Source organism: Equus caballus, chromosome 21 (assembly GCF_041296265.1).
Source record: "Equus caballus isolate H_3958 breed thoroughbred chromosome 21, TB-T2T, whole genome shotgun sequence".
In the NCBI taxonomy this organism is placed as follows: Eukaryota; Metazoa; Chordata; class Mammalia; order Perissodactyla; family Equidae; genus Equus; species Equus caballus.
Genome location: NC_091704.1, coordinates 72,727,094 through 72,754,185, shown reverse-complemented (window position 1 = coordinate 72,754,185; position 27,092 = coordinate 72,727,094). Strand labels below are relative to the sequence as shown.

The 27,092-nt window shown below is 51.4% G+C and overlaps 1 protein-coding gene across 1 annotated transcript in view; it reads left to right on the top strand.

Annotated features, from left to right (window-relative positions):
- The window catches only part of PLEKHG4B (pleckstrin homology and RhoGEF domain containing G4B), a gene marked incomplete at its 5' end in the record, with an annotated part of 50,809 nt that overhangs the window by 9,170 nt on the left and 14,547 nt on the right, over window positions 1–27,092 (top strand). Inside the window, 12 exon segments of the mRNA XM_070246296.1 lie at window positions 2,057–3,245; window positions 9,823–9,996; window positions 10,518–10,641; window positions 13,723–14,186; window positions 14,694–14,920; window positions 17,191–17,277; window positions 19,229–19,345; window positions 19,684–19,779; window positions 20,444–20,586; window positions 21,124–21,262; window positions 25,272–25,567; window positions 26,209–27,069. Of these exon segments, the coding sequence (XP_070102397.1) occupies window positions 2,057–3,245; window positions 9,823–9,996; window positions 10,518–10,641; window positions 13,723–14,186; window positions 14,694–14,920; window positions 17,191–17,277; window positions 19,229–19,345; window positions 19,684–19,779; window positions 20,444–20,586; window positions 21,124–21,262; window positions 25,272–25,567; window positions 26,209–27,069 (3,917 nt within the window).

Here is a 27,092-nt window from a genome sequence, read left to right as displayed (position 1 = left end):
GTCTCCAGTGAACAATGGGATGTGGAGTCATCAAGGGCCCAGAGAAGTTCAGTCACAGTTTTCACGTTTAATCCACAACCAAGTTCCCCTCTGGCTTTTCCAAAGGACCAGAAGAGTTCTGTTTTGTTTTTAGTTTTCCAAATGGGAGAATGATGCTGAGCTTTTTGAAATACTGCAGTAACTGGTGTGATGCATCTCTTTTGATTGAAAGCCTGCTAGTGATCTTGAGAAATTCAGGTTCCTGGACACTTTGTGAGAGCCCGTTATAAAGAAAGACCCTGCGCTTATTGTTAGCAGCTGAACTGTGGCTTTTAAACAGTGAGGCCCACTGACCTCTTCTCAAATTAAAAACTTTGGTTCTGACACTTCTTCCTTAAAACACTGTAAACAACCTGAGCGCACCATTTGGAGAAGATGTTGAGACCAGAGAAAGAATTACTCTTTGCAACCTGGAGTTTTCTCAGAACTGGAACTATTTGGAACATTACTAGAAGATTTATAGCATCTGTCTAATTTGGCAGCAACCCCAGGGGAGCCAAAAGATTTACAATCAAAGCCATGGTGAGTTTGCCCAAGGAGAATCTCAGAACTGCGAACTGCGTTGGAGCTGGGAAGAATGATGTTCTTCTCTCTGTTTGTTTCCTTTTCAAACCCTCGATGTGCAGTTTGCACATAATTCGGTGGTTGGTGTTGTGTGCGTTATTACGACATCAAAGCCAAAGCCCCCACAAGTACAACCTGAAGAAGCTTCTCATTTCAGTTGATACAGAAAAAACATTTTGACAAAATTCAACACCCTTTCATGATAAAACCACTTAAACTAAGAGCAGAAGGAAACTACCTCAACAGAATAAAAGCCATATGTGAAAAACCCACAGCTAACTTCATACTCAATGGTGAAAGACTGAAAAGTTTCCTCACTTTCTCCGCTGCTATGCAACGTTGTCCTGGAAGTTCTTGCCAGACAAATTAGGCAAGAAAAAAAGAAATTAAAGTCATCCAATTCACAAAGGAAGAAGTAAAACTATCTCTGTTCACAGATGACATGATCCTGTATGTAAAAAACCATAAATATTTCACAAAAAATTGTTGGAACAGGGCCGGCCCTGTGGCCAAGTGGTTAAGTTTGCACACTCCACTTCAGCGGCCCAGAGTTTCACCAGTTCAGATCCTGGGTGCAGACCTAGCACCACTCATCAGGCCATGCTGAGGTGGCATCCCACATAGCAGAGCCAGAAGGACCTACAACCAGAACATACAACTATGTACTGGGGGGCTTTGGGGAGGACGGGGAAAAAAAGAATATTGGCAACAGATGTTAGCTCAGGGCCAATAGCTGCAGCTATTGACATGTCTGCATTCCCCAAACTGACTGACACTCATGCTTTGTGAAGGCAGTGCCCGTGTTTGACTTGTGTGCCACCCATCCCGAAGTCTAAGCCTTTTCTAGAGTGAGTTCTTTTCAAAGAAGCACTTCAGAACTCACCCCATAGTCTACAGCTTGGTTGTAAACTTTGTTGACTTCTTCAAGTAAGTAGAAAGGACCCTGCTGCATTAGGTAGAGCTTGCAGCCCATGTTGCTGGTGTCCTGCTTGGGTACCAGCATCCCGTCACTGTACCCCCCGCCCTGCGATTCCAGAAGCAGTGCTTTCCTTGGGGGGCTGCCCATGGGCACTGGGGAAAGCCATAAATGCTGTGGGGCTTCGACCAAGTGCCAGTAGGGACAAGAGTGTGAAAGCCCAGCCCCTTGCCCAGGTGCGGCCAGCTCCTAGAGCCCCATGGGCCTGCTGCAGCTGCCTGTGGTCAGACTGTGCCTGGGGTTCCCCCTCCCTGCCCTGGTGCCCTCCTCTCCTAGCCTCCCACGAAGAGCTGTAAAAGTGGGTTTTAATGGACTTCACTTAACCAGAAAGAAACCCCTATTTTCGGTCCTAGTGATGGTTCGCTTTTCTGAGGTGCAGGGGGCCCAGTCTCTCACCCTCCCCGCAGTGTGGAGACAGGTTCCTGGCTCTGACAGGTCCATACGCTGCTGATCTCCCTCCCACCTCTCTTGTCCCAGGCCAGGTACACAGGCTATATCTTCTTCCACGAGGGCTGGCCGCTGTGCATCCACGAGAAGGTGGCGGTGCAGTTGGCGTCCCTGCATGGAGTCAGGCTCAGGCCTGGGGACTTCTACCTGCAGGTCACATCGGTGAGGAAGCAGTCAGCCAGACTCTTCTTAAAATGCCTCTCTTGGCTCGGACGAGGCTCAGAAGAAGTCTCTGTCCCTGAGGCCATGTACAGCTGCATCTTCACAGGAGAGTTCCTGGAATGGGTGAATGAGGAGCGGAACAGTATCCCCTTGCAACACTGCTTGCTGACCTCAGGCTCAGCGGTCTACCGCACCCCGTGGAGCAACGTCACAGACCCCATCTTTGTACCCGTGACCAGAACCATCTAGCCCAGCTGCTCCAGCTGTCCCGGGCCCCAGCAGCTACCGCCCAGTAGTGCCTGGGAGGACCTGGCCCCAGCACCAGCCACAGCCAACCCTTGTCTGCGAGGGAGCACCCCTTCCAGCGACACCCCAACCCTACCCTGCTGCAGCGGGCATCCTGGCAGTGACCAGCCCAGCCATCCTCCTTACCTGAAGAGAGCTGAGTGGGAAAGACCCAGGGCCGTGTCTGGGAGCTCTGACAGAGGCCTTGTAGGTGTCGGCCTCTTAGAGTGGAGCCCGGGGAAGCCCCCTGGGAGCCCCAAAGGACCAGGAGGGTGGCTGCACACCCTGGACAAGAAGGACAGCCCCCAGGCCGTCACCTTCCATGGGGACGCAGGCAGTCCAAGCTCCAGGAGGCAGCCACCCAGGGACCAGGCCAGCATGGAAGCCAGACGCTGGTTCAGGAAGTCCTACATGGAGGCCCTGCGGAACCCCATGCCCCTGGGCTCCAGCTCCGAGGAGTCCCTTTGGGATGAGGCCTGTAGCTCCCAGACCAAGGGGTCCGGGGCAGAGGCCAGTCCAACCCAGAAAGAAAGGAGGAGTCCGAGTCAAGAGAGCAGTCCAGGAGCCACGGGGAGGACCCTTCCCAGGAGGTCTCGGTCCTGGGACAGGTCCCTTAGAAGCTCCCAAAGTGACGACCGCCGGGCTTCTCACCACTCAGTGAGCGCCAGGCCCTGGGGTCTCTTAGGAGGACAAGCTGCAGGGACCAGAAACGCAGGCTCCAGCGGCCCCTCATGTGCCACAGCGGAGAGTCCCAGCTGCAACAAAGAGGAAGGTAAATGTCCCCTGCTCCTCCCCACACCCTCCCCTCTTCCCCATTCTCCCCTCCTCCTGCCCTCCCTCCCCTCCCCTCCCCACACCCTCCCCTCTTCCCCATTCTCCCCTCCTCCTCCCCTCCCTCCCCTCCCCACACCCTCCCCTCTTCCCCATTCTCCCCTCCTCCTCCCCTCCCTCCCCTCCCCACACCCTCCCCTCTTCCCCATTCTCCCCTCCTCCTCCCCTCCCTCCCCTCCCCACACCCTCCCCTCTTCCCCATTCTCCCCTCCTCCTCCCCTCCCTCCCCTCCCCACACCCTCCCCTCTTCCCCATTCTCCCCTCCTCCTCCCCTCCCTCCCCTCCCCTCCCTCCCCTCTTCCCCATTCTCCCCTCCTCCTCCCCTCCCTCCCCTCCCCTCCCTCCCCTCTTCCCCATTCTCCCCTCCTCCTCCCCTCCCTCCCCTCCCCACACCCTCCCCTCTTCCCCATTCTCCCCTCCTCCTCCCCTCCCTCCCCTCCCCACACCCTCCCCTCTTCCCCATTCTCCCCCCCTCCCCTCCCCACACCCTCCCCTCTTCCCCATTCTCCCCTCCTCCTCCCCTCCCTCCCCTCCCCTCCCCACACCCTCCCCTCTTCCCCATTCTCCCCTCCCCTTCTGCTCTCCTTGTACCTTCCCCTCCTCCTCCCCTCCCCTCCCCTCCCCACACCCTCCCCTCTTCCCCATTCTCCCCTCCTCCTCCCCTCCTTCCCCTCCCCTCCCCACACCCTCCCCTCTTCCCCATTCTCCCCTCCCCTTCTGGTCTCCTTGTACCTTCCCCTCCTCCTCCCCTCCCCTCCCCTCCCCACACCCTCCCCTTTTCCCCATTCTCCCCTCCTCCTCCCCTCCCTCCCCTCCCCACACCCTCCCCTCTTCCCCATTCTCCCCTCCTCCTCCCCTCCCTCCCCTCCCCTCCCCACACCCTCCCCTCCGTCTTCACCCTCCCTTTCCCTCCTCCCTTCTCCCACCCTACTGCCCTGTCACATTTGTCACATGTCATCTGGTCAGTTGATTCAGTAGAAGCCTGTCTTCATATGTTTATTGACTGTTGAAAATAATGCTCACATGTGTTCATTTCCTGTGGCTGCCACAACAAAGTACCACAGAAATGGCGGCTTAGAACAATGTAAATTTATTCTCTCACAGCTCTGAGGACAGACATCAGACATCAGGGTGCCCCAGGCTCTAGAGGAGGGTTCTTCCTGCCTCTTCCAGCCACCGGGGGCTCCAAGCATCCTTGGACTTGTGGCCACAACCACGCTCTTCTCCCTGTGTCTGTGCCTCAGACCTCCTCTCCTTTCTCTTGTGAAGGTACCTATTGCTGGATCAGGGTCCACCCTAAACTCCATTTATTCACATCTTCAAAGACCCTTTCCACATAAGGCCACATTCACAGCACCCGGGCATGGACACATCCTTTTGGAGCGTCAACTTTAAAATTATATAGCCAGTTATTTTACCAGCAAAGTGAGTTTATTCTGGAATATCAAAAGAATTGCAATTTAGGACATGCGCACTGTGGTGAACCACAGGAAAGTCCAAAAAATAGAGAAGGAACTGCTTTTACAGAGAAAAAGGGGGATTGGGAGGGGCTGTTCTAGAAGAAAGCCAGTTGGAGGAGAGTAAGAGTTAAGGTTGGTGATAGCTCCTCATTGGCTGAACTGTGGCACTTTCCATTGGGCTGGGATTGTTGCTAGGCAACAAGGAAATCTTCCTCCCTCCTGCTCGCAGTAAAGCGGAGGAAACTTCCTTTTGGAGATGGAGGTACCTCTCTTCCTGTTAAGGGTCATGGATGAGCGGTATAGTGTGAGACTTGCTCTACAGGCCTTCCCAGCTCCAACTCTAGTTGAGGTTTCCTTTATTGCTTTGCACAGGGATAACCATTCAGCCCGCCACATTGCATTATACTCCTTTCACACAGGTAAATCAGGTGTAATGTTCATTTTTAAGTAGAACTAGGTCAGTGATTTTATGTTCCTTAGTTACACACACGCCTGGAAGACCCTTGGTTCACTACGGAACTGTCCCATGGCACTCCCTAGTATGGGGACTGTCTCTTTTCCATATAGCTCTAGAGGGAAAATGTGATATTTAAAGGAATCTTTGCAGGGCATAAAGAAGAATGACAACATATTAAGTCAAATATTTCAACTATTTCTCTTTTTTTGTTGAATGAAAATATGTTCTGTGAACAACAAGAACAGTGACTGTGGAAAGAAGCAAAAAATGTGAAAGTGCCATGGGCCTTGGAGCAGGGTTAGCCCCAGCAGCTCAACCTGATAAAGTAAGGGATCACAAGCTCTCCTCTCTGTGGTCTCCTCACCTGCAAGACAGCAACACCCGGCCTGCCCACCTGGCCCAGCAAGCGGGCTCCAAGGGGGACCGCATCCCAGGCTTCTTGGAGACCCAGAGAGTTGCTCACAGCCCTGGGTGGGCCTGCCCACAGCACATTGTGAAGGACTCTCAACCAAAATTAGGTTGTCTGGTCCTACTTCAAATTCTGACAGAATTCACATGGCATGGAACACACACTTACTACAAAGAGTTTTATAATAAAATTATTTACTTAGGGCTAACACATTTTAAGGACATCTTCACTGCAGTTCAACTAAAATTAAAAGAAAGCAATAACTCCCTGGCCATTGTTTCCAGGTCCTAAACTTTACTTTATGTCCATCTCCTTTCCTGTTTGTATTGGGCAGAAAACACACACAATTCACATATACACACTGGATGACACAGTGAAAACTCTTGTCTGCAGCTAATCCATGGCTAGGAGACAGAGTGTGTCTTAACCTCAAGTGTCAACATAAAATACAATCAAGTAAATTTCTCTCTGTGGAGAAATGCTGGCTGCACAAATGCTGTCCATGGACATTCAGGCATAGTGTCCCTAGAAAGTGTTGCAGCACAGGGTCGACAACCAGACAAGATGTGACAATCGGAAAGGCGGCAGGTTTAGCTCAAACAAACCAGCACTGCCAACTGGAAGCCGGGCTCAAACCTTGGCTGCCTGTGTGTAAACTAGAGCATCTAGGAAGACCCAGGTCTCGTCATCAGAGATGCTGTGTTCTCAGGTAATCGTTTCTCTTGGGCCCCAATGGGCTTTGCCTTCTCAGTATCTGGAAATTATGTGTGAGACGACACTGAGAGCTGTCGGGGAGTTCTCCTCACCTGAAGCTGGGAGCACATCTTCCCTTCTTCTCCACCTGGTCTTCCTCTTCACTGACCATGCAGGGCCTGCCTGTACGGTGTCTAACATCACAAGAGGAAGGAAGACACTGTGAATAAGTGGTGGGCAGTGGTACCAAAGGTCTGGGCAGAGGAGCAAGAACAATTGATTACCCAACCAGTGACCAGTGGATCATTGATACAGGCCCTTGCCTTCAGTCGCTGCTGCCTGGCAACACACACTTGTCCCTGGAGTCAGCAGTTTCTGGGGTGGTCCTAGACCCTATGTGTTCATTAATGCAGGAAAATGCCTCAGCTGGAACCCCTTGAAGACACCTAAGTTGGAAAAGTAACATTTAGCACACTGACTTTTCTACAGTGACAGGTGCAGTTTGCTTCTTCTGTCCCAGCTTGCTCCTCCTCTGTTCTGGCTTTTCCTCCTCTGTTCTGGCTTTTCCTCCTCTGTTCTGGCTTGTTCCTCCTCTGTTCTGGCTTGTTCTTCCCCTGTTCCAGCTTTCTCCTCCTCTGTTCCATCTTGTTCCAGCTCCTGAGAGTTTGCTTTGTCTCTCCTTTGAACATAAAATTAACCTAATTTCCAAATTATAAATGTAACTTTTCAGAATTCATTTCAAGAGTATCATATTCAAATCATTCATCATTCATTCAACCAATAGTAACCAAGCAGCTGTGTCTTAATTAGCGACATGAGGATACTGCTTTTGTTCCTAGCCATTTTAATATTGTAGCCCCAGGACATCAGATCCCTCCTCTCACTGTCCCATGGTCTACAGGCTGAATTCAGAAAAAGCTCACATGAATGACCTACTCAATTAGGAAGATGTCTAATGAGAAAAGTCCCACATGAATGTGATGTCTGTTCCCCCGTCCACATAAGAAAGCTTGGAGTTCATTGCAGAACTGGAACATTTGGGAGCCTAAAGATTTTACCAATAGCTGGTGATATATTCTAGAAAATACATGAATGTTCATGAAAAAAATTTACTCTTAAGGATACTATACAATTGCAGCCCATCAAGTGGTGAAGAGATAGACAGAATATGATCCACCTTACAAAGGAATAATACCCAGCCATGGAAAGGAATAAAACTCTGACACAGGCAATGTCATGGACGAACCTCAAAAGCAATTATACTGAGTGAAAGAAGCCAAACAAGAGACCACATAGTGTGGCTCCATTTATATGAGTGGTCCACAACAGGTAAATTTACAGACACAAGGGAGATGGGTGGTTGCCTGGGGTCATGGTGGGAGCAGAGTCGCACTGCGAAGGTGTGAAGAGTCTTTTTGGAGGGATGAAGATGTTCTAAGACTGATGTGATGGCTGTACCACTTGGTAAAGTCACTAAAAACCCCTCAATTGTCCACTTGAAATGGGTGAATTTTATATGTCTCAACTTAAAAAGCAAATTTGCCCATTGTTTTACCCTCCAAAGGAGTTTATGTGGGAATAGCCAAAAGAATTGCAATTCCAATGTGCATGCTATGGGAAACACCAGGCAAATCTAGAGAACGGAGGAGGGAGCTCCTTTTACAGAGGAAAAGGGGGAGGGACGGGGCTATTCTAAAGGAAAGTCCACTGGGAGAGAGTAAGAGTTCAGGGTGGTGATGGCTTCTCATTGGCTGGGCTTCAGGTGTTTCTCACTGGCTGAGCTGTGGTGGTTCTCATTGTCTGGGCTGTGGTGGTTCTCATTGGCTGAGCTGTGGCATTTCTCATTGGCTGGGCTGCGGTGGTTCTTATTGGCTGAGCTGTGGGGTTCTCATTGGCTGAGCTGCAGTGGTTCTTATTGGCTAGGCTGCAGTGTTTCTCATTGCCTGAGCTGCTGCATTTCTCATTGGCTGAGCTGCAGTGGTTCTTATTGGCTGAGCCATGGTGGTTCTCATTGGCTGGGCTGCAGCATGTCTCATTGGCCGGGCTGCAGGTGTTTCTCACTGGCTGAGCTGTGGTGGTTCTCGTTGGCTGGGCTGCCACACTTCTCATTGGCTGAGCTGCAGTAGTTCTTATTGGCTGGGCTGCGGTGTTTCTCATTGGCTGGGCTGCCACATTTCTCATTGGCTGGACTGCAGTGGTTCTTATTAGCTGAGCTGCCACACTTCTCATTGGCTGGGCTGCAGTGGTTCTTATTAGCTGAGCTGCGACATTTCTCATTGGCTGAGCTGCAGTGGTTCTCATTGGCTGGGCTGCCGGTTGGGAGAGAAATCTTCCTTCAGTAGTAAAGTAGATATCCTTCTTGTCTGAGATGCATGCACTGATGGGGCATGAGAGCTCCCCCTACAGGCCTTTCCAACTCCGGCTTAGTTAAGGCTTTTTTAATTAATTTCCGCATACATAAAATATACATCAATAAAGCTGTTTTTTTAATTTTAAAAATGCTGCGGACTTTTCTGGCCCAGCTAAAATGAGAAAGCCATTAACAGAGTTATAAGATGTCAGCACTAAAAGAAGTGAAGGAAGAGGCTTATAGCCAGGAAAGCAAAACCTGGGTTGGTTCATGGTGCCCCACTGGGTCTCAGTTTCCAGTGCCCACTGGCCAGCTCTGGCCAAGCTGGTCCCTCTCCCCACAGGGGCAGCGCTGGCCTTGGGTGGTTGCAAGGCTGGGAGGATGGGCCTGCTTGCTTTCTCTGTGATATGGCTCATCCCCTGTAAAGTGCAGTGTGGGCACAGCACCGCATAGCAAGCCCACAGCCCGGGGCCACTGCTATCTCCTTCAAGGTGATGCACGAGGGCGAGGCTCACCGTCTCTGGGCTGATGCACAAGGGCGAGGTCCCCCCTTCTCTGGGGTGACACACGAGGTCGAGTCCCCCCCTTCTCTGGAGTGCCTCCCGAGGTCAAGGCCCCTCCTTCTCTGGGGGGATGCATGAGGGCGAGGACCCCCCTTCTCTGGGGTGATGCATGAGGGTGATGTCCCCCTTCTCTGGGGTAATACACGAGGGCGGGGACCTCCCCTCCTCTGTGTGATGCACGAGGGCAAGGACCCTCACTCTCCTTAGGAGGATGCCTGCCCCTGGGGTGCCCTCACTCCCCGTGGATAGATTTTACAACACTTTGGGAAATCCATATTAGAAAATAAATTAAGATGACATTATTGAGTATACAAATGTTTCTTCCCAAGGTGTCTTAGGTAGTGAGCACTCTTGGTGAAACTAAAATATTCCATTTTTACATGTTTATTTATGCCCTGCTTCTCAGGAACATGCCTGTCCTGTATTGTGTGGCCCGCTTACATTTCCCACCAGAAATGGAACAAGTTCTCGTGGAACCCCACTATTTTCACACATGATTTTCTCCTTGCATTTGTGGCAGGCTGAGCAGCTGCCTTCAAACCAGAGGAATACTTCATCTTTGACCAGGTCTCTTTCCGTTGTCCAGCCGATGTCAACACCAACGGCAGCAGCTTTTGCGGACAAGATGCGCTTGCTGAGCTGCTGTGCCTTGAGGCTAAAGGATGGCTGCCCAGCACAGGAGACCCACCTGACCAGGTGCCCAGGCAGGTGCTGGAAGTCAACCAGGAGCTGCTGCAGTCCGGGGTTGTCTCCCTCCCAGGTGAGCATGGCTGTCTGACTCCGTTCACGCTGCTATAACAAAATACCACAGACTAGGTAGCTTATGAGCAACAGAAACTTATTTCCCACAGTTCTGGAGGCTGGACCTCCGGAGTCAAGGTGCCAGCAAGGTTGGGTTCTGGTGAGGGCTGACTTCCCAGTTCAGAGTTGGCGCCTTCTCACTGTGTTCTTACATGGTGGAAAGGGCAAGGTTGCCCTGTGGGGTCTCTTTTATAAAGGCACTAATCTCATTCATGAAGGCTCCACCCTCATGACCTAAACACCTCCCAAGGGCCCCACCTCCAAATACCATCAAATCAGGCATTAGGATTTCAACATATGATTTTGAGGGGAACACAAACATTCAAACCATATCAATGGCTGTCACCTGCCAGGTGAACACCAGGCTCTCCTCTCCTTGCAAATCTCACATCTAAGCCAACAGTTTGCAGACCCCAGTTTGGTATTTCTCAAGCTTGAAACCACACAAGCCCCCTTTCATGATGCCCTCTGTTTCTGCAGGGACCCGAGACCGCCAGGGAAGAGCAGCGGTGCAGGTCTGCACGAGGGGCCCACTCTGGTCCAGCAAACATGCCTCAAGTGCCGAGCTGACCCGCCTGCTGAAGTACCTCCATGGCATCCCCAGGTGAGACTGAACCAGGTTCCCATCTTTCAGACCCCTTTGGGGAGACACCTGGGTGAGCGTGTGTCCTCACCTCCCAGCTGTAACCTGGGAGGCTTCTGGTGGCGTGGGCGGCCTTCTCCTGCCTGCCCCTCAGGCTCCTGCTCTCTGGCCCCTCGCTGCTGCCAGCCCCATGTGACACCTCTCCCCTCTTTCCCAGGTCCTCAGCTGCCCCCACACACTGCTCCCCCCACTCACCCTGGCCTCTCCCTTCTGAATCGAGGCTCTGCCACACACTCTAGCCCTGAATTCTGCACTGCTCTACCTTGTTCAGAACTTGCTGTAAGCATGTTTATCGACGTGTTTTATACTCCACCTTTTCCTAAAAAAGATTTGAAGTGGCCTTGGATAAAGACATGAACTGACATAAATGGAACATTTAGAACAAATGGGTGAAGAAATCACACAAATGAGTGGTATATGATACCAGGAAGCAGGAAAGACCAACTCGTGCTAACTGAGCCATATGTTCGGCTGGGCAGTGCTACATGCCAGCTCCTCAAGAGAGACACAACCTTCCTCCTCTGAAACTCTAGGTGGACCACGCTGCCCAGACGCTGCATCAGGGCAACAGTGTGGGCAGGTCTGATCAGGAAACAGACGTGACCGGGTAACCTCCAGGGCTGTGGTTCTGGGTGTCTCCATGGACCAAGGACAGAGACGAGAGCTAGAGTCAAGGACAGTTAAAGTGCATTATTTAGGGCCCCTCAGTCCCATCAGATGCAGACACGCTTTGGATGGCCCTCATGGCTGCCAGACCAAGAGTCCCCCGCGGTGCTAGGTGGAGGTAGCCCCCAGGGGAGGCAACGTCACCCAATGGACAAGCTCGGTCCTGAGGTCAGACTGCCCTGGTTTGAAGTCCAGCTCTGCCCTTACTGCCTGGGGAAGATGGTGTACCTCAATGTACACCAGAGTGAAACAAGATGGTAACAGCTGTCTCAAAGTTGTGTTAGAGGGAGTAGAAATCATCTACAAAAATTCCCCAGACTGAAGAGGGAGCATCGTCTTCCACGATATATCACCTGCTGTGATCTCACTCAACAACAGTCACACGGTACACATCCTGGGATGTGAGCTCATGTGAGAACATGTCATGTGATAGTCCACACGTGAGCTCTCGTTGGAACATGTTACATGGTACCATCACATGATGTGAGAACATGTTATGTGGTGCATCATCACATGTGATCTCATGTTCCTTCTATTGCCATTTCTTCTGAAGCAGCATACGTAGAGCCAGTGCAGGAACATTTAAGCAGAAAGAGATTGCAGTGTTCTCCCAGTGCTTCTTCCCCAGAGCGAGGCTCCCAGTCCTCTGCGGGGCACTAGTCTTACTGCCTTTGGGTGAGCCTGGGATTTCAAACTTATCCTTCAGCATGGATTTCAAAATATAATGAAACTACTCTGAGAAAAAGTAGAGATTCATCCTCATATTAGTCTAAATCTGGTGAGCCTCAGGCAAACACCATCAAAGCCCTAGGATAATGACATTTTCTGTTTAGCAAAAGCTTTCTTTTATGGGAGGCTCCAGAATTAACCTGGGCAGTAATGGAAAGCGACGCTGATGGACAAGGGTGAGAGCCTTGTGCCCTTTTGGCGTGTGCACCCTCCCACATACTCAGCCTCTTTCAGCTGGCGAGCTGCGTGACATGTTCTCTGTTTGCAATGAAATGCCTGAGAGGAGAGGGGTCAGGTGACTTGTGGGGTCAGCAGGGCCAGGACTTGAGTCTGGATCTTCAGCCCTCTGCTTGTTGAGCTCTGCCACAGCCAATTCAGACAGCCCAACTCTCCTCACCAGAGAAGGCAACTTCACCAGCTCACGAAGCTCTGGGAGAAGGCCTCTGCTGAGAAAATGTTCCTACAGCACTTAGGGACACGCACTCTGGAGCCTCATGGGTTGGCTGATTATTTCCTCACCAGCGCTGCAATCTTCTTAGCATCTGATAGATTATTGCACCTTACTTAGCACTTACATTGTATTAGATATTATAAATAATCTAGAGATGATTTAAAGTGTACAGGAGGATGTGCACAGGTTATATGCAAATACTATGCCATTTTCAGTAAGGGACTTGAGCATCTGCTGATCTTGGTATGCACGATGTCCTGGCACCAATCCCCCCTATAGGGAGAGATGACTGTAAATTCCATGTTTGCTCGTAGGCTCTGCTCTCAACGAGCTGCTGGGCTCAAAACTCAGAAACCAGGATGTCATCCAGTTTTACATTCATATTCTGCTCAAGGCTTGGAAATTCCTTTGAGATTTTAGTCTTTCTTAATTGTATGCAATTTTATACAACAGTAGATTCAGAAATTGCCCAGCTGGAAGTTTTTTAAGAAAATAGATAGTTGGCTACTTTCCAGAAGGACTTGGAAGTTCTGTTCAAAGATGGGACTGAGTGTTGGTGACCCCTAAGATTTCTTCAGAGTCCTGTGATTTTGCTAAAAGAAGGTTTTTATCTGAACTTCCTGGTTGGTTGTAATCCGACTGGACAAGGAGATGGCATCTGTTTATATTTCAGAAACCCATTTCTCCAAAGTTGGTGGTTTGCTCTAGGAGCCTCCAATCAGTAACATTGGTCAGCAGCCACATAAATAGCAACTTGTAAAAACAGGAGAGGAAAACAGCTTTTCTTTGTTTTTACCTCCAAAACCAAACTAAAATGTCATCATTGATGAAATTATTTTGAAAAATGTAACCAGAAGTTTTGATCAAATTCCTAGAAATCCTTTCATCCGCTTCAGCAGCTTGTTGGAAACAACTGTGCAATCACCTTAAGGAGCTGCGGATCTGCAGGGCGCACCCGCACCGGTGCTCCGTCCAACGCCGCAGATTCCGGGGCCCACGCTCCTCGAGCCAGAGCGTTTTGGAACTTCTTTTCGGGTCTCTGGTGACCTTGTGGGAAGCCTTGAAGAGCCTCAGAGGCCAAAAGGGAGCCCGCAGCTCCAGGCTGCACCGACGAAAGCCCCGCTGGAGGCCCCGCCTGTCTTCCCTCGCGTGGAGGCAGCCCCACCTCCCACCCCCCGCGCCCCGGCCGTCCTCAGGTCGTGCTGCGGCCCCACGAGGGAGCCGGGAGCGCTGCCAGGCGACCGCGGCAAGCTGTCCTGGCTCCTCACCCCACCCCCACCCCGCCTCCCTCGTTGTCCCTTCCCCCTCTCCCTTCCTTCCCACGTCGCCGCTGTAACTTCCACCTGCAGCCCCTGGGTGGTGCTGGGGGCCGAGGGGGAGCCTTGCCGGTCCTCACCCTCGCTCCCCAGGCCCCCTGCGCCCTTGCCGACCTGCTCATTAGCCCTCAATCAGTCAGCAAACGTGTTCATTAGCTGCCCCGGAGAGGGCTGTGATGAGCAGCATTTGACATGTGTTTTCGCTGGAAGCCTGGAAATCCAGCGACTCGCCTCAGGACCCAGCATGACACCGGCCCGGCCAGCAGGGCCCTGGAGATGCACGGGACCCCTGTCACGGCGGCAAGGGGCTCAGGGGAGGCTGTCGTCGGTGGCGGCCCTAGGAGGTGCAGCTTCCAGAGAGGGTGCAGCTTCGAGGGGTGTTGAAGCTTCAGGGCGGGGGTGCAGCTTCGAAGCGGGGTGCAGCTTCGAGGGGGCTGCAGCTCTGAGGGGGAGTGCAGCTTCGAGGGGGGTGCAGCTCTGAGGGGGAGTGCAGCTTCCAGGGGGTTACAGCTTCGAGGGGAGTGCAGCTTCCAGGCGGGGTGCAGCTTCCAGAGAGGATGCAGCTTCGAGGGGGGTTGCAGCTTCAGGGCGGGGGTGCAGCTTCGAAGGGGAGTCCAGCTTCCGGGGGGTGCAGCTCTGGGGGGGGGTGCAGCTTCGAGGGGGGTGCAGCCTCGATGGTGGGAACGCGGCGGAACTCGGGCTGGCGCCGGGAGGCAGAGCCGCGTGCACCGCGGAGGGCGGGCTGGCGCGGGGACCGGGGTCCCGCCGTCCCTCGCTGCGCTTGGGCTCCTCGGCGCTTCCCGACGCCGCTCGGGTCCGGCCTCAGACTGAGAGGGTGGGCCCTCCGTCAGGGTCCACACTTCCCGCCGCAGCCCAGGCCGCCCGCCGTCCCGAGCTCGGCGCGGGACGGACAGAACCGCCCAGACCGCGGGCCCCGCCGCGACCGGCTGCAGCGCTTCCCGGTTCGGACGCCCCTAAATCGTGCGCTCGCAACCGCGGGGAGACCGAGTCTGGCGGGCCCTCCACCCACAGCCCCGCAGCCGGGAGGGGCGCCGTGACGCCTGTCTTCTGCTCTCAAGTGAGTCTTCGGGGGAAGCTCGCGGCGCGTTCAGGGGGGAACCGGCTCCGCTCCGCCTGCGGGGGGACTTGCGATCCGAGGACGCGGAGCGAAAACCAGCTGGAATTCGAGGCTCATGTTCCCGTTTTCAGATTCAGTTCTGAGAATATACAAAAGTAGTTGTTTTTTTCAGAGAGGGCAAAAAAACACAAGCCTTTTTCATAACTACTTATACTTCAAATTTATTAAATTATTGAAGTTCAGATGCCATGAAGAGCTTTCCATTTTGAAAAGGAAATAGTGATATTTTCCTTTGGTTGAAGAAAATCCTAAGAATTTGCTCATCCCTGCCCTACCCACGACACGTAACTATTATATACTAATGTGGGTAATTGCCCTGAGTATTCTCTTCTCTCACCTATCTGAGAATATTAATTTTCTTTGCAATAGTAACAAATCCTAGCAGTAAAAATTCACTCAAATAGGAATATATTGAGAAATATAAAACACTTTACAAACCTGTTTGTTGTTTTAATGCATGATAGCTCAAAATTTCAGCTAAAATGAGTGAGAGAAAGAGAATACATCTCTAAAATGGGAAAGCAAGATGGTTTTTTTCTGTGGCTTATTTGTTCAATAAATATTTATAGAATGTCATCCACAAGAAGCCACTTAACAAAAATATAAGTATATAAGATGAATTTAATACAATTAAGAGGTCTCAGTTCTGAGGCCCATCCAGTAAGTGCATTTCAAAATAGAGAATTAGAAAAATTCTAAAATCTGTTTATCACTACAAGAAACTGTTAAAAAGTAAAGCTTTAGGGAATATGAATGAAAAAGCACTATGTAAATAAAAGCATTTTAATTGCTGAATGATCTGGCCTCAGTATAGTCTAGCAAACAGGAACCAAGGAGATTTGATTAAAGTCATTAACGCGTCAAAAATAAGATTTTTCCAACCACTAGGGTTGGAACTATTGGACATCTATATGCAAAAGAAAAGAAAAAAAAAGAAATCCTCCACACATACCTCATACTATATACAAAAATTAACTAAAAGTGGCTCATAAACCTACGTATAAAGCCTAAAACCACAGAGCCACCAGAAGAAGACGTAGAAAATCTGCATGACTTTGGTTTAGGCAAAGATTTAACTATGACACCAATAGCATAATCCGTAAAAGAAAAAATGATGTATAGGACTTCATCAAAATAAAAAAGTTCTCTTTGAAAGATACTGTTACTAAAATGAAAATACAAGCCATGGACTATGAGAAAATGTTTGTAAAACACGTGTCTGATGAAGGACTCATATCCAGAATATATAAAGTCTCAAAACTCAAGAAAGCAAACAACCCAATAAAATATGGGCAAAAGATTTGAACACACTTCACCAAACAAAATATATGAATGACAAATAAGCACATAAAGATATATTTAACGTCATTAGTCAAAGGAGAGATGCAACTTAAAACCAAAATGAGATAACGCTCACCGAACAACAAAACTTGACAATAACAAGTGCTTGGTATTGCTAGTGCAGATGCAAAATGGCATAGCCACTCTGGAAAACTGGCTGTTTCTTCAGAAGTTAAACATACGTTTGTCATAGGACCCAGCAATCCCACTGCTAGATATTTACCTAGAAGAAATGAAAACTTATGTTCACACAGTGTTTGTAGTGGCTTCATTTGTGATTGCCAAAAAGTGGAAACAACCCAAATGTCCTTCAACTGGTGAACAGGTGAACAGACCTTGGCACCTGCACACAGTGGAATACTACCCAGCAATGAAAAGGAAGGAACTACAGATAGTCACAGCAACCTTCAGATGAACCACACGGAGTGAAAGAAGCCAGTGCTGAGTCCATTTATATGACATCTGGAAAAGGCAAATTTATTGAGACAGAACGCAGATCAGTGGTTGCCAGGGCCTGGGGGCCCTGACTACAAAGGGGATGAGGGAATTTGGAGGATGCTAAGCTCTTCTATGTCTTGGTTGTGGTGATAGTTACATGACTATAAGTTATGTCGAAACTTAGGGAACCATACACTAAAAAGGGTGAATTCTATTGTGTGTAAATTATAACCAATAAACCTGATTACATTTAAAATTCATAAGGGCAAATAATTTACATTCAGAGCAAAGGCAACTGCATTTTATCCATTCTAGGTACTTTGGGAAAATATCAAAGTAGAAGTAGCGTCAGTCAAAATTGGACAATTCTATTAACTCAATGAAGTTAAAAATTAGAAAGCTAATCAATATTTCTTTCTTACTTTTTTCAGAACACATCTCCTCCCATGATTCATAGTGTTATGCTGTTGGTGGAGAAAGAATCAGCATTTAGGCCTGACAAGGATGCAAAAGTCCAGGTAGTGGTTTCAGACCCTTGGCATTAGATGTGACTGAATGATGCACAAAATTAAATACTAAGGCACCTAGAGGAGATGAAATGTAGGAAAGAATTTGTGTAAGTCCTGGTTGCATCTGTATAGGGCCTGGAACCCTGTGTCCCGTCCCTCAGTTCTTGCAGGAGCCTACAGAGCACAGCGGCAGAAAACGTTTTAAAATCTGATCTCTCTTCTCCACCACATTTGTTTTCTTTCCTTCTCTTTCTTCCTGCCTCTTTCTCTTTTATCTGAAAGCATCTTTACTTTGCCTTCATTCTTGAAGGATATTTTCATTAGATATAGAATTCTGACTTTACAGCAGTTTTCTTGTTTGTTTGCTTTTCCAGCTCTTTAAAGATGTTCTGTTGTCTTCTGGCCTCCATGGTTCCTGAAAAAAAGTTCATAGAAAAAGTTCAAATAAGTGTTCATTATAGGAAATGCGCCATTTTCCTCTAACTACTTCCAAGATTTTCGTTCTTTTTAGCAAACTGACTATAATGTCACTATATTTATCCTGTTAGGTTTGGCTGAACTTCTTGGACTTTTAAATTTATATCTAGGAAGTTTTCAGTCATTATTTCTCAAAATGTTTTTTCTGTCTCATTCTCTCCTTTCTAGGACTTCAATTACACCTACTGACATTGTCCCATAGGTTTTTGAGAATCTATTAATATATCTATTATTTTTTCTCTCTCTTCACATCAGATTGTTTCTGTTGATCTGTTTTCAAGATCACTAACTCCATACTCTGTCATCTCCATTCAGCTATTCAGCGCATCCAGTGAACTTTCTAGTTCAGATATTGTATTATTCAACTGTAAAATTTCCAGTGAGTTTTAAAATGTATTTTCTATTATCTCTTCTGAGAATTCCTATCCTCTCATTAATTGCAGGCATTTTTGCTTTACGTCACTGAGCATAGTTATAATAGCTGCTTTAAAGTCTTTGCCTAATAATTACAACATCTGGGTCTTCTCTGGGTTGACCTCTGTTGATTGTCTTTTCCCTTGAAAATGAGTCACATTTTCCTGATTCTTTATGTGTCAAGCAATTTGGGGTTGTATCCTGGACACTGCAAATGTTCTGTTATAGAGACTGGATTCTGTTACAAACCTCCACAAAGTACTGTTCTAACATGCTTTTAGCTTGGTTAGACTCAAAGTGAAAACTATACACTGTGTAGGTTTGGCTCAGTCCTTTTTGCCTTCAGCTGTGGAGTCTTCCCCGTGCATGCATGGTTTAGGGTCAGCTAGAGTCCTGGGCAGAGCTTACACATGACTGGAACTCCTTTCCACAGCCTTCTCCCTTGTGGGGATTGATCCTCACTTTCCACCCTGCCTCCATCCTCTGATTCTTCAGGTCAGAAAGAGGCCTGTTTTCTGTCAGAGCTGCAGCCGCTCCAGTCTCCCATTTGGGCAGCCTGCCTTCAGGCCAAAGCCACGTAAACGGCAGCTCCCCCTCTCTGGTCCCTTCATCCAGGGTCTGCGTTCCATCCACAGTAAGCTGGGCGTGGTTCACTCCCCAGAGCTCTCAGATGGCATCCTTCTGCTCTGTCCTGACAGCGGCCCACTGCCTCCCCCGGAGCAGTGCATCCTGGCTCATTCTCCCTCCTCTTCCTCTTCCTGCTCTTTTCTTCTCCCCTGGTCATCTTGCCCTTTCTTCTTTGCCAGTTTTTCCACTTTTTGTCTTTCCCTCGTTGGGCCTTCCCTACCTTTCTCTTTGCTCTCTCTCCTTTCACTTCTTCTCACTGTCATTCCTGTCTCCAACCACAGTCGGTCCATTAGCACCACCAGCAAGGCAGGACAGCAGAATCCTAAGCTGCCTCACGATCCCCCCACCCCACAGTAGCAGTTACCCCAGCAATGAGCCGTCACAGTGGTTTCCCCTGAGGGACGCGCCTGTGGCCGTAACCATGAACGCCTCTCCTTGGCAGTGTGAGCTGGTCGGCTCCCTGAAGGCCCTGCACAAGCTCATTGACAGCGCCCAGCTGGCCATAGACCTTGGAGGCTCTTTTCCCTACAACCACAGTGACTGGATCTGCTTCCGCAGGGTAAGGGCAGCTCGAGGTGCTGTGGGGGCTTCTCCTCTTTGGGAGGTTTCACTCAAATCTGAGAAGGACATCGCCACCCACCTCATGCCTGTCCTAGTGCCCTCCACAGTCTGTTTCTGGACAGCACACTGTGGCAGCCTGAGGGTGCTGCTGGAACCCAGCGCTGAGAGGGGAAGGCACTGCTCCAGGTGCTCCTGTGGACACCCAGCAGTCACTGAGCGACACCACGAAAGGCTTTACAACCTGAGGTGGTCTCGCCGCGGGAACTCACAGCTGCTTACTCAGCCTCTGACAGAACATGTCTTTATCGTCTCCTCCCTCACAAACCACGACAAAAGCTGGAGCCCTTCACCACGAACTGTGAGGAAGCCATTGTTTTCCTACAAAGTTCAGTCTGCTCCCTAAACACCCACAGGACCCCCAGCACAGCACAGGTAGCTTCCCATGTTTTCCCCGTTATTTTATTTGACAGATAGGTGGGAACGTAGAGGTTTGGCCAAAACTTGAAAATAAATGTTTGGTTTCACCATCATCTGTAGCAGAGATTTTCAAACCCCTTTGGGTTTATAAATCCTTTTTGATTAACAAAAGACTTTCAAAAGACCACTTGCTTCCCCTCGTGACCAAAAGAATCCCACCCTGCCCAGAAGAGAAGCACTTGCTGATACGCCAACAACGCAGAACAGTAATTCAGAGTGAGTAATTCAGACGACGCAGAAATGGACTGGCCAGAGGGACCTCCAGCCTGGAGACCCAGGGCCTGGACGCGCCTCCTGGGTGCCCGGGGTGTGTAGGCAGGATCCGCGGTCCCTGTGTGAAACCAGTTCTCCTGCTGCTGAGTTTTAAGCTTCCCTCTTTTTTCCCTGCCTACGGGTCTCAACCTCAGACTTCCCTTCCCTTGGGTGAGGGCACCTGGAACTCTGCTACCTTTCTGCGAGGACCGGGTGTCAAGTGGGGATGCAGCCATCCTGCCACGCGTTTAGCTTAATTGATGAAAGCAGGAATGTGGGTCACACCTAACATTCCCACCTAGTGTTAGACTTGGGAGGACCTGCCCTGGAGGAGGGGGTTCTATACACATTCCTCCCACACATGCAGGAGGTCATGGAGTCGATCAGCAAGCACAAGGCAACGATGAAGCATGTCCTGGAAGATGCCCTGCTGGTTGCTCTCCGGCTGGAAGGTGGCACGGTGCTGGCGCGGCTGAGGAGGGAGGAGCCTGGCGCCAGTGAAGACTGTCAGTAAGTGTTGCGCTGGGACAGTGCTGGGCCACAGCCCATCCCAGAGGTGACACACAGTGCTCTGCCCCATCAGGGGAGGCCCCTCTCTGTCACATGCAGGGTCTCCAAGGACCCCAAACGTCCATTCCTTCTGACGGCTGCTTCCACTGGACCAGAGCTCATCTGCATTTGTTTACTCAGAGGAAGAACTAGCAGATTCCTTGGAGAGCTGAGTGGAAGACATGACCTGTCACAGCAGGAGCCAGCAGTCAAGGTCCTGCCCAAAGCCTTCTTCATCTATTCTGTCCTGGGGCGCAACATCCACCCACTCGCACTTCCCTGCCCCTCCAAGGCCCTGCGCCACTTGCTGCGGGTGTCTTCATGCTCCTGCTCTGGCTGTGGGCCTCCTCGGGCTTCCATTCTATCAGACGTGAGGTTGTACAAAGGGTGCAGTTGTGCTTTTAACCAGGTCGTCACCAACACGCATTGCTCAGGAGACCGTCTGTGAACAAGCTGGTGATCAGGACGCCACCCCTGACTGCTGCCTTCTCTTTCCAGAGACACCATCGAGGCCACCTCCAGGCTGTACCACCAAGTGGATGAAGAGGTCCACAGGCTCGTCCTTGCGTCCAACCAGTGTCTGCAGGAGCTGGAGAGTCTACGGGAATGGAGGATGCTCCAGGAGGGAGCTGAGCAGGTCAGTGCTCCAGGAGGGAGGTGATGGGTCAGTGCTCCAGGAGGGAGCTGAGCAGGTCAGTGCTCCAGGAGGGAGCTGAGCAGGTTAGTGCTCCAGGAGGGAGGTGACAGGTCAGTGCTCCAGAAGGGAGCTGAGCAGGTCATTGCTCCAGGAGGGAGCTGAGCAGGTTAGTGCTCCAGGAGGGAGCTGAGCAGGTCAGTGCTCCAGGAGGGAGCTGAGCAGGTACATTGCTCCAGGAGGGAGCTGAGCAGGTTAGTGCTCCAGGAGGGAGGTGACGGGTCAGTGCTCTAGGAGGGAGGTGATGGGTCAGTGCTCCAGGAGGGAGCTGAGCAGGTCATTGCTGCAGGAGGGAGGTGAGCAGGTCATTGCTGCAGGAGGGAGGTGACGGGTCAGTGCTCCAGGAGGGAGGTGATGGGTCAGTGCTCCAGGAGGGAGGTAACCGGTCAGTGCTCCATGAGGGAGCTGAGCAGGTTAGTGCTCCAGGAGGGAGGTGATGGGTCAGTGCTCCAAGAGGGAGGTGACAGGTCAGTGCTCCAGGAGGGAGGTGATGGGTCAGTGCTCCAAGAGGGAGGTGACAGGTCAGTGCTCCAGCGAGTAGAGCCAAAAGAGAAAAATATTTTGAATCTCTGCCACCTGAAATAACCAAGTGTTAATACTCAATATAAAAGAATCCAGACTTTAGTCCATATATATATGTGTACAAATTCTTTTCAAAAGCTTGTACATACTTTTAGTAAAACTGTTGTCATTTGATAAACCAGTTTCCATGTAAATCAATGTGAAGACAGTAGCCCGCTGTGTAAGGGGAAGAGAAGAGGAGCTGGCGGATGTCTCTGGGTCCTCGTCCGTCCTCTGCATTCCTTGAGTTGTCAGGTGACCTTCATGGTGGTCAGGGCAGCAAGATCACCACTGCCAGGGCATCTGCAGGCGGGGTGGGGTCTGGATGCTCTGCATCTTCCCCTCCCTCGTCTCCCACAACCAACTCCAGGTCCCAGCCATGGGCCAGTGGGGGACCTGTCGGTGGGAGGTGATGACTGGCTGATCCAGGCTGCAGGGCAGGGGAGCCGGAGCCCCGAGCACCTCCAGGGAAAGTACCCACAAGAGCCCAAGCCAGCTCACACCGTCCCTGGTGGTGGCTGCCCTGGCACGGCTCGGACAGCCCAACCTGGGGGGGCTGGCCTGCCTGGGGGCAGCTCTGTCCTGTGGGATGTCCTGTGGGGTCTTCTCCTCCTCCATCTTGTGGGGCCTCCTCTCTGTCCTGTGGGGTCTTCTCCTCCTCTATCCTGTGGGGTCTCTTGTCTGTCCTCTGGGGTGCACTGCATCCTGTCAGGTCTCCTCTATCCTGTGGGGTCTCCTCTCTGTCTTCTGGGGTCTCCTATTTCACATACCCCAAGTCTTCCCCTTTCTTCATTTTTCCCTTGTTTTGAGCAGATGACCCTCAGGATGTTCCAGAGAAAGGGATGGTGGGATGGAGATTCTGAGACCGTGCGTATCTGACAGTGTTGTTTTCCACCTTTGCCTTTCGCGGTGGTTAGTTTCCATCCTGAAGTTTGGAGGCACAGTCTCATGGCCTTACCTTCACATGCTGTAGTCCAGAAGGCCTGTCCACTCTGCCCTTGACCGTGGCCTGTGCCCAGCTTCCCTTGGATGCTTGGACACCTTCTAGTCTCCCCAGCTGCCCACCCTGGGAGCGGAGGGCTGCAGGCTCCTCTCTGACCCGTGTTGCTCTGCTCTGGGTCTCTCGGTCTTCTTCAATGAGCTCTCCTGTTTCCTAGGATTCCACACTTCCCTCTGGTTCAGTAGTTTCTTTCCTGTTCTGTTGTCCCCGTCGTTGACTTTTTGCTCTACTTTCACTGCTATTTTCTCGACTTTATCTTCTAACCCATTTGAATGTTTTGCTTGTGCTGTAAATTTTTAATTTCCAGGGAGTTTTGTGTGTTTTCGGAGTGTGCCTTCCTTACGGCAGCCTGCCTTCTCCTGGCTGGGATACTGATTGATGTCTGCACAGCCTCTGCCCCCTCCTGGGGGTTTCTGCAGGTTTCATCTGGCTTCTGTTTTGCATGCCAGAGGCTTTCCTGGAGATCCTGAGGTCAGAGTGGGGACGGGGCTGAGTGGAGGCTGGCAAGGGGAGTGCCCTGTCAGGGGGTTGGCTTATCAGGTCCTCCAGAGATGACACCTCTGATCCACCTGGAGGAGAAACTCAGCATCTGCTGGCCCCTGCCTAACTCAGCCCACCCCCAGAGAGCACCCCCAGGCCCCCACCTCTCCACAGCCCCCCTGTCTCCTTCACCCGTCTTCAGCTTCGCCATCTGCTCAGGACTCCCAGAGGCCCTCCCGCTGCCCCTCCCTCTCAGCCTCCCTGCTGTCCCCATTCCTGATACCTTGGGACAGTTTACAAGAACTTCAGGAGGGAGCAAAATTAGATATGTGTTACTCTGCCATCTTCACCCAAAACTAAATACATTTTAACCTAAAAATGGGATCATTCTATATGTATAGTGTGTTGTGTTTTTTTACCTAAGAAATACACACGCACTGTGGAAGAATTAGAAAAGAAACAGGTTTTTATAGAAGTGAGGGCATGCTGCACACGGCTGCCTGTGTCGGCTTTGTCTGGGGGGCGCTGTGAGCCAGCCCCACATGCTGGCCCCTCGTTGTCCCTGCCCCACTGTCTGCTCCTACACATCACCACACTGTAGTTGTTCACTCTGGACAAATGCCCAGGCTGCGGATGGAGCACACTCTCTGAGGTTTTACACATTTGCAAACAGGCGGCCCCACCAGATGCTGGGCCAGCCTTTGAGACCCCGCCTCCTCTTGCCTCTGGTGTCTAACACCCTGACCTTGAAAGTAAAGGTCCCATGCGCACAAGGGTTTTCATGCCACAGTTAAACTTGTTCGTTCTACACTTATTGGCTCTTTTTATTTATACTCTAGTAAATAGCTTGTTCATGCACATGGCCAGTTTCTCAACGGTTTGTGACAGTCTCACCATCTTATCCTACTGACCCTTGAGTGTGTTGCAGAAATTCCCCCAGTTTATTTGTCCTTTAACTTTGCTCCTGATTTAAACTGCCTTTTCCACTTTAAGGTTACAGAACGACTTTTATGGTTTGAATTTCTCCATTTAAATCTTCAGACCAACTAGAATGTATTTCTTATGAGGTTGGAGGCGTCTGTCAGCTGCTGCTTCCTCCTGGCCTTGGTGGTTCTGAGACCACAGTGCTTGCTTGTAAAAATGTTGATTTGCTGTTTTTCTCCCTGACTCTGTCCACAGAGGTGTATACTCTGGTCTCTCTCCTCTGCCCTTACACCTGGGATCACTCAATGCCAGTCTTGTGGTCGTAGATCCAGACCCCTTGCTCTGTTTTTAATGACACACCTCTTCCTGGAAACTTGACAACCAGGCATCCTGGCATTGCTGTTTGATGAGAACGAAAGGTTTTCCTCTGTCATGTTCACTATGAATCCACCAATATTGCCACAGGCTTTGTGTCTGAAATGAGAACCTTGTCACACTGTGTGGGTGCCATCAGCCCCTCTGTCTCTCCCGGGCAGCCCCCAAGTTTTCCAACACCACCAGCCTGAGGAATGTTTCTGGAGTATGTCTAGCACAGTAACAAGTTTCCAAACAATGAAAGTAGTTATAAACTTGAGCCACAGAGATTTCTGGTCATCCCTCCTTAGCCAGAGCACATTCATTCCCATCCACAGATTGGAAAAGGCCTCCCACGATGTATTCAAGGTGTGCACCATTTGCCTTGGGATGAGGCACCAGATGAACCAGCCCCTAAGTGGCACCTGAGCCTCCTTGTCCTCCACATCTTAGAGCCAGACTCCTTAACACATTTAAAAGTAAAACCTTCTTCTCCTACATAGATCAAATTGTGGTTTGAGAAAGAGCGAGAGGAATTCCCAGGCCCTTTGGTGCTGCTCTCTCTTGAGAACTTGAAGCAGCAGCAGGAGTCACAGGCCTTCCGGGAGAGGCTGACGGTGGGTACACACAGAGCACGCACTCGGACCCTGCGGAGCAGAGGCCGCTGGGACTGACCGTTTGTTCCTTGGGCTACAGCAGCAACGTTGTCAGAAAGGACTACAGCTAACGGAAGAGAACAACCCACGAGACACAGAGGACACGGTCCAGGACTTCAAAAGGCGTCTGAGTGCCGCAGCTGGCCGGGCCAAGCGGAGGGAGGGAGAGCTGGCCGGGTGGGCCAGCCTGTCGGAGTTCTATGCGTCGGTAAGAGACCCAGGGGCGTCCCTCAGGGACCCATACATGCTCCTTTCTGCTTTGGACATTCAGTGAGCGCGGCCCCATGCAGGTCCGTGCGGCTGAGCCCTGGGACAGCCCCAGCACTCCCGTCAGAATGTACCCCAGGCTCTCAGCAGACATGTGAGGTATGTATTTATTGTCCCAAACAGATGGGCCTAATGGACGCGTGGACTTTTATGGGTGTTTACCACCTCAGTTATAAGTCCATGTACTTCCACAGAGCCCAGAACAGTCATAGCAGCCCAGTACATACCTGCGAAACTGCCAGCACCCTCGAACTGCCTGGCTGTTAGAGCACCAGGCCAGAGCCCTGGGAGCACAGCCCCTCACGAGGGCTTCCCAGGGCCAGGGCAGGGGAGGGATTCTCTGACTCTCTCACGGCCCCTCGGGCTCCCACGCTGGGCAGAGATGTGGAATGGCTGATTTCACCGTCTCTCCAGCCCTAACATCCCACCGTCCTGGGATACTGCCCCTGGGGTGCCATGGCGGGCTGCGGGGGGATGCAGACCCCATCAGCTCAAACACAAACTCGTCTCATCTGCCCTTTGGGCGAGTCTGGCCGGAGCTGCCCCTGGAGGCAGAGGGGTCTTCCTCACTCTGGCCGCTTGGCTCATGCTGGTCCTCGATTTGGGCAACCTGAACAGCAGAGGAGCATGACCTGAGCTCACTCGAGCCTCCCACTGGCCATGTGGCCTTGTGGGGCCTGCCAAGGCCGTTGCGGCCCTGACAGTTCTGTGGCCCTGACTAGCACTGTCTCTGCCACGCAGGTGCACAGGTGGATGCTGTGGCACAGCGAGCGTCTGGAACCCCTGGGCCCAGAGCTGGCAGCTGAGCGTCTGAAGAGCTGTCCCCAGGAGGCCGTGGGGGTGGCTGTAGAGAGTGTCCCCAGGGCCAGTACAGCCATGCCAGGCGTGGGTGGCCAGGAGGTGCTGGGGCCGTGGCTCCCCTTGGGGCTGTGGTGCCAGCAGATCCAGCTCTACTCACAGGAGGCCCTTCCTGAGGCCACCCTGGGCCCCGGTGCCCCAACTCTGGGCTGGAGCCCCCTGAAGTGCGAGCTTGCCCAGGGGGCCGAGGGAAGGCACCACGAGCTGCCCTGGATCCCCCTCGCTGACTTCAAGGGCCAAGCTGGGGAGCAGGCCCCACTGCTGCCCAGCTTCCCTGGACAGGCTGCTCTGTGTGGGCAGGAGGACAAGCACCTGAGCCCAGGTGTGCCTGCCCCGGACTGCAGGTCCACCTGCCCCTGCGAGCCCATCCAGACACCCGCTGCCCACCCTAGGAAGCATCCCCTGAAGAAAGTCACGAAGAAAACACAAAGCTTCGAGATTCTGCAGCCTGACAGTGGCCCTAAGGACTCCCGCCGGCCTGGCCACACTGGGGTCGTCATCAAAGGCCTGGAGGTGACCAGCACCATGGTCTTGGATAAGCCCCCGCCGAGGCCACCTGGCAGGAGCCCCCTGTTCACTTGGAACCAGAGTCTGTTCTCTCCGTCCAGGATCCAGTCCTCTGAGGAAGACAGGAGTTGGCAAGCAGGAAGGTGACGTGGATGCCCTTCCAGCC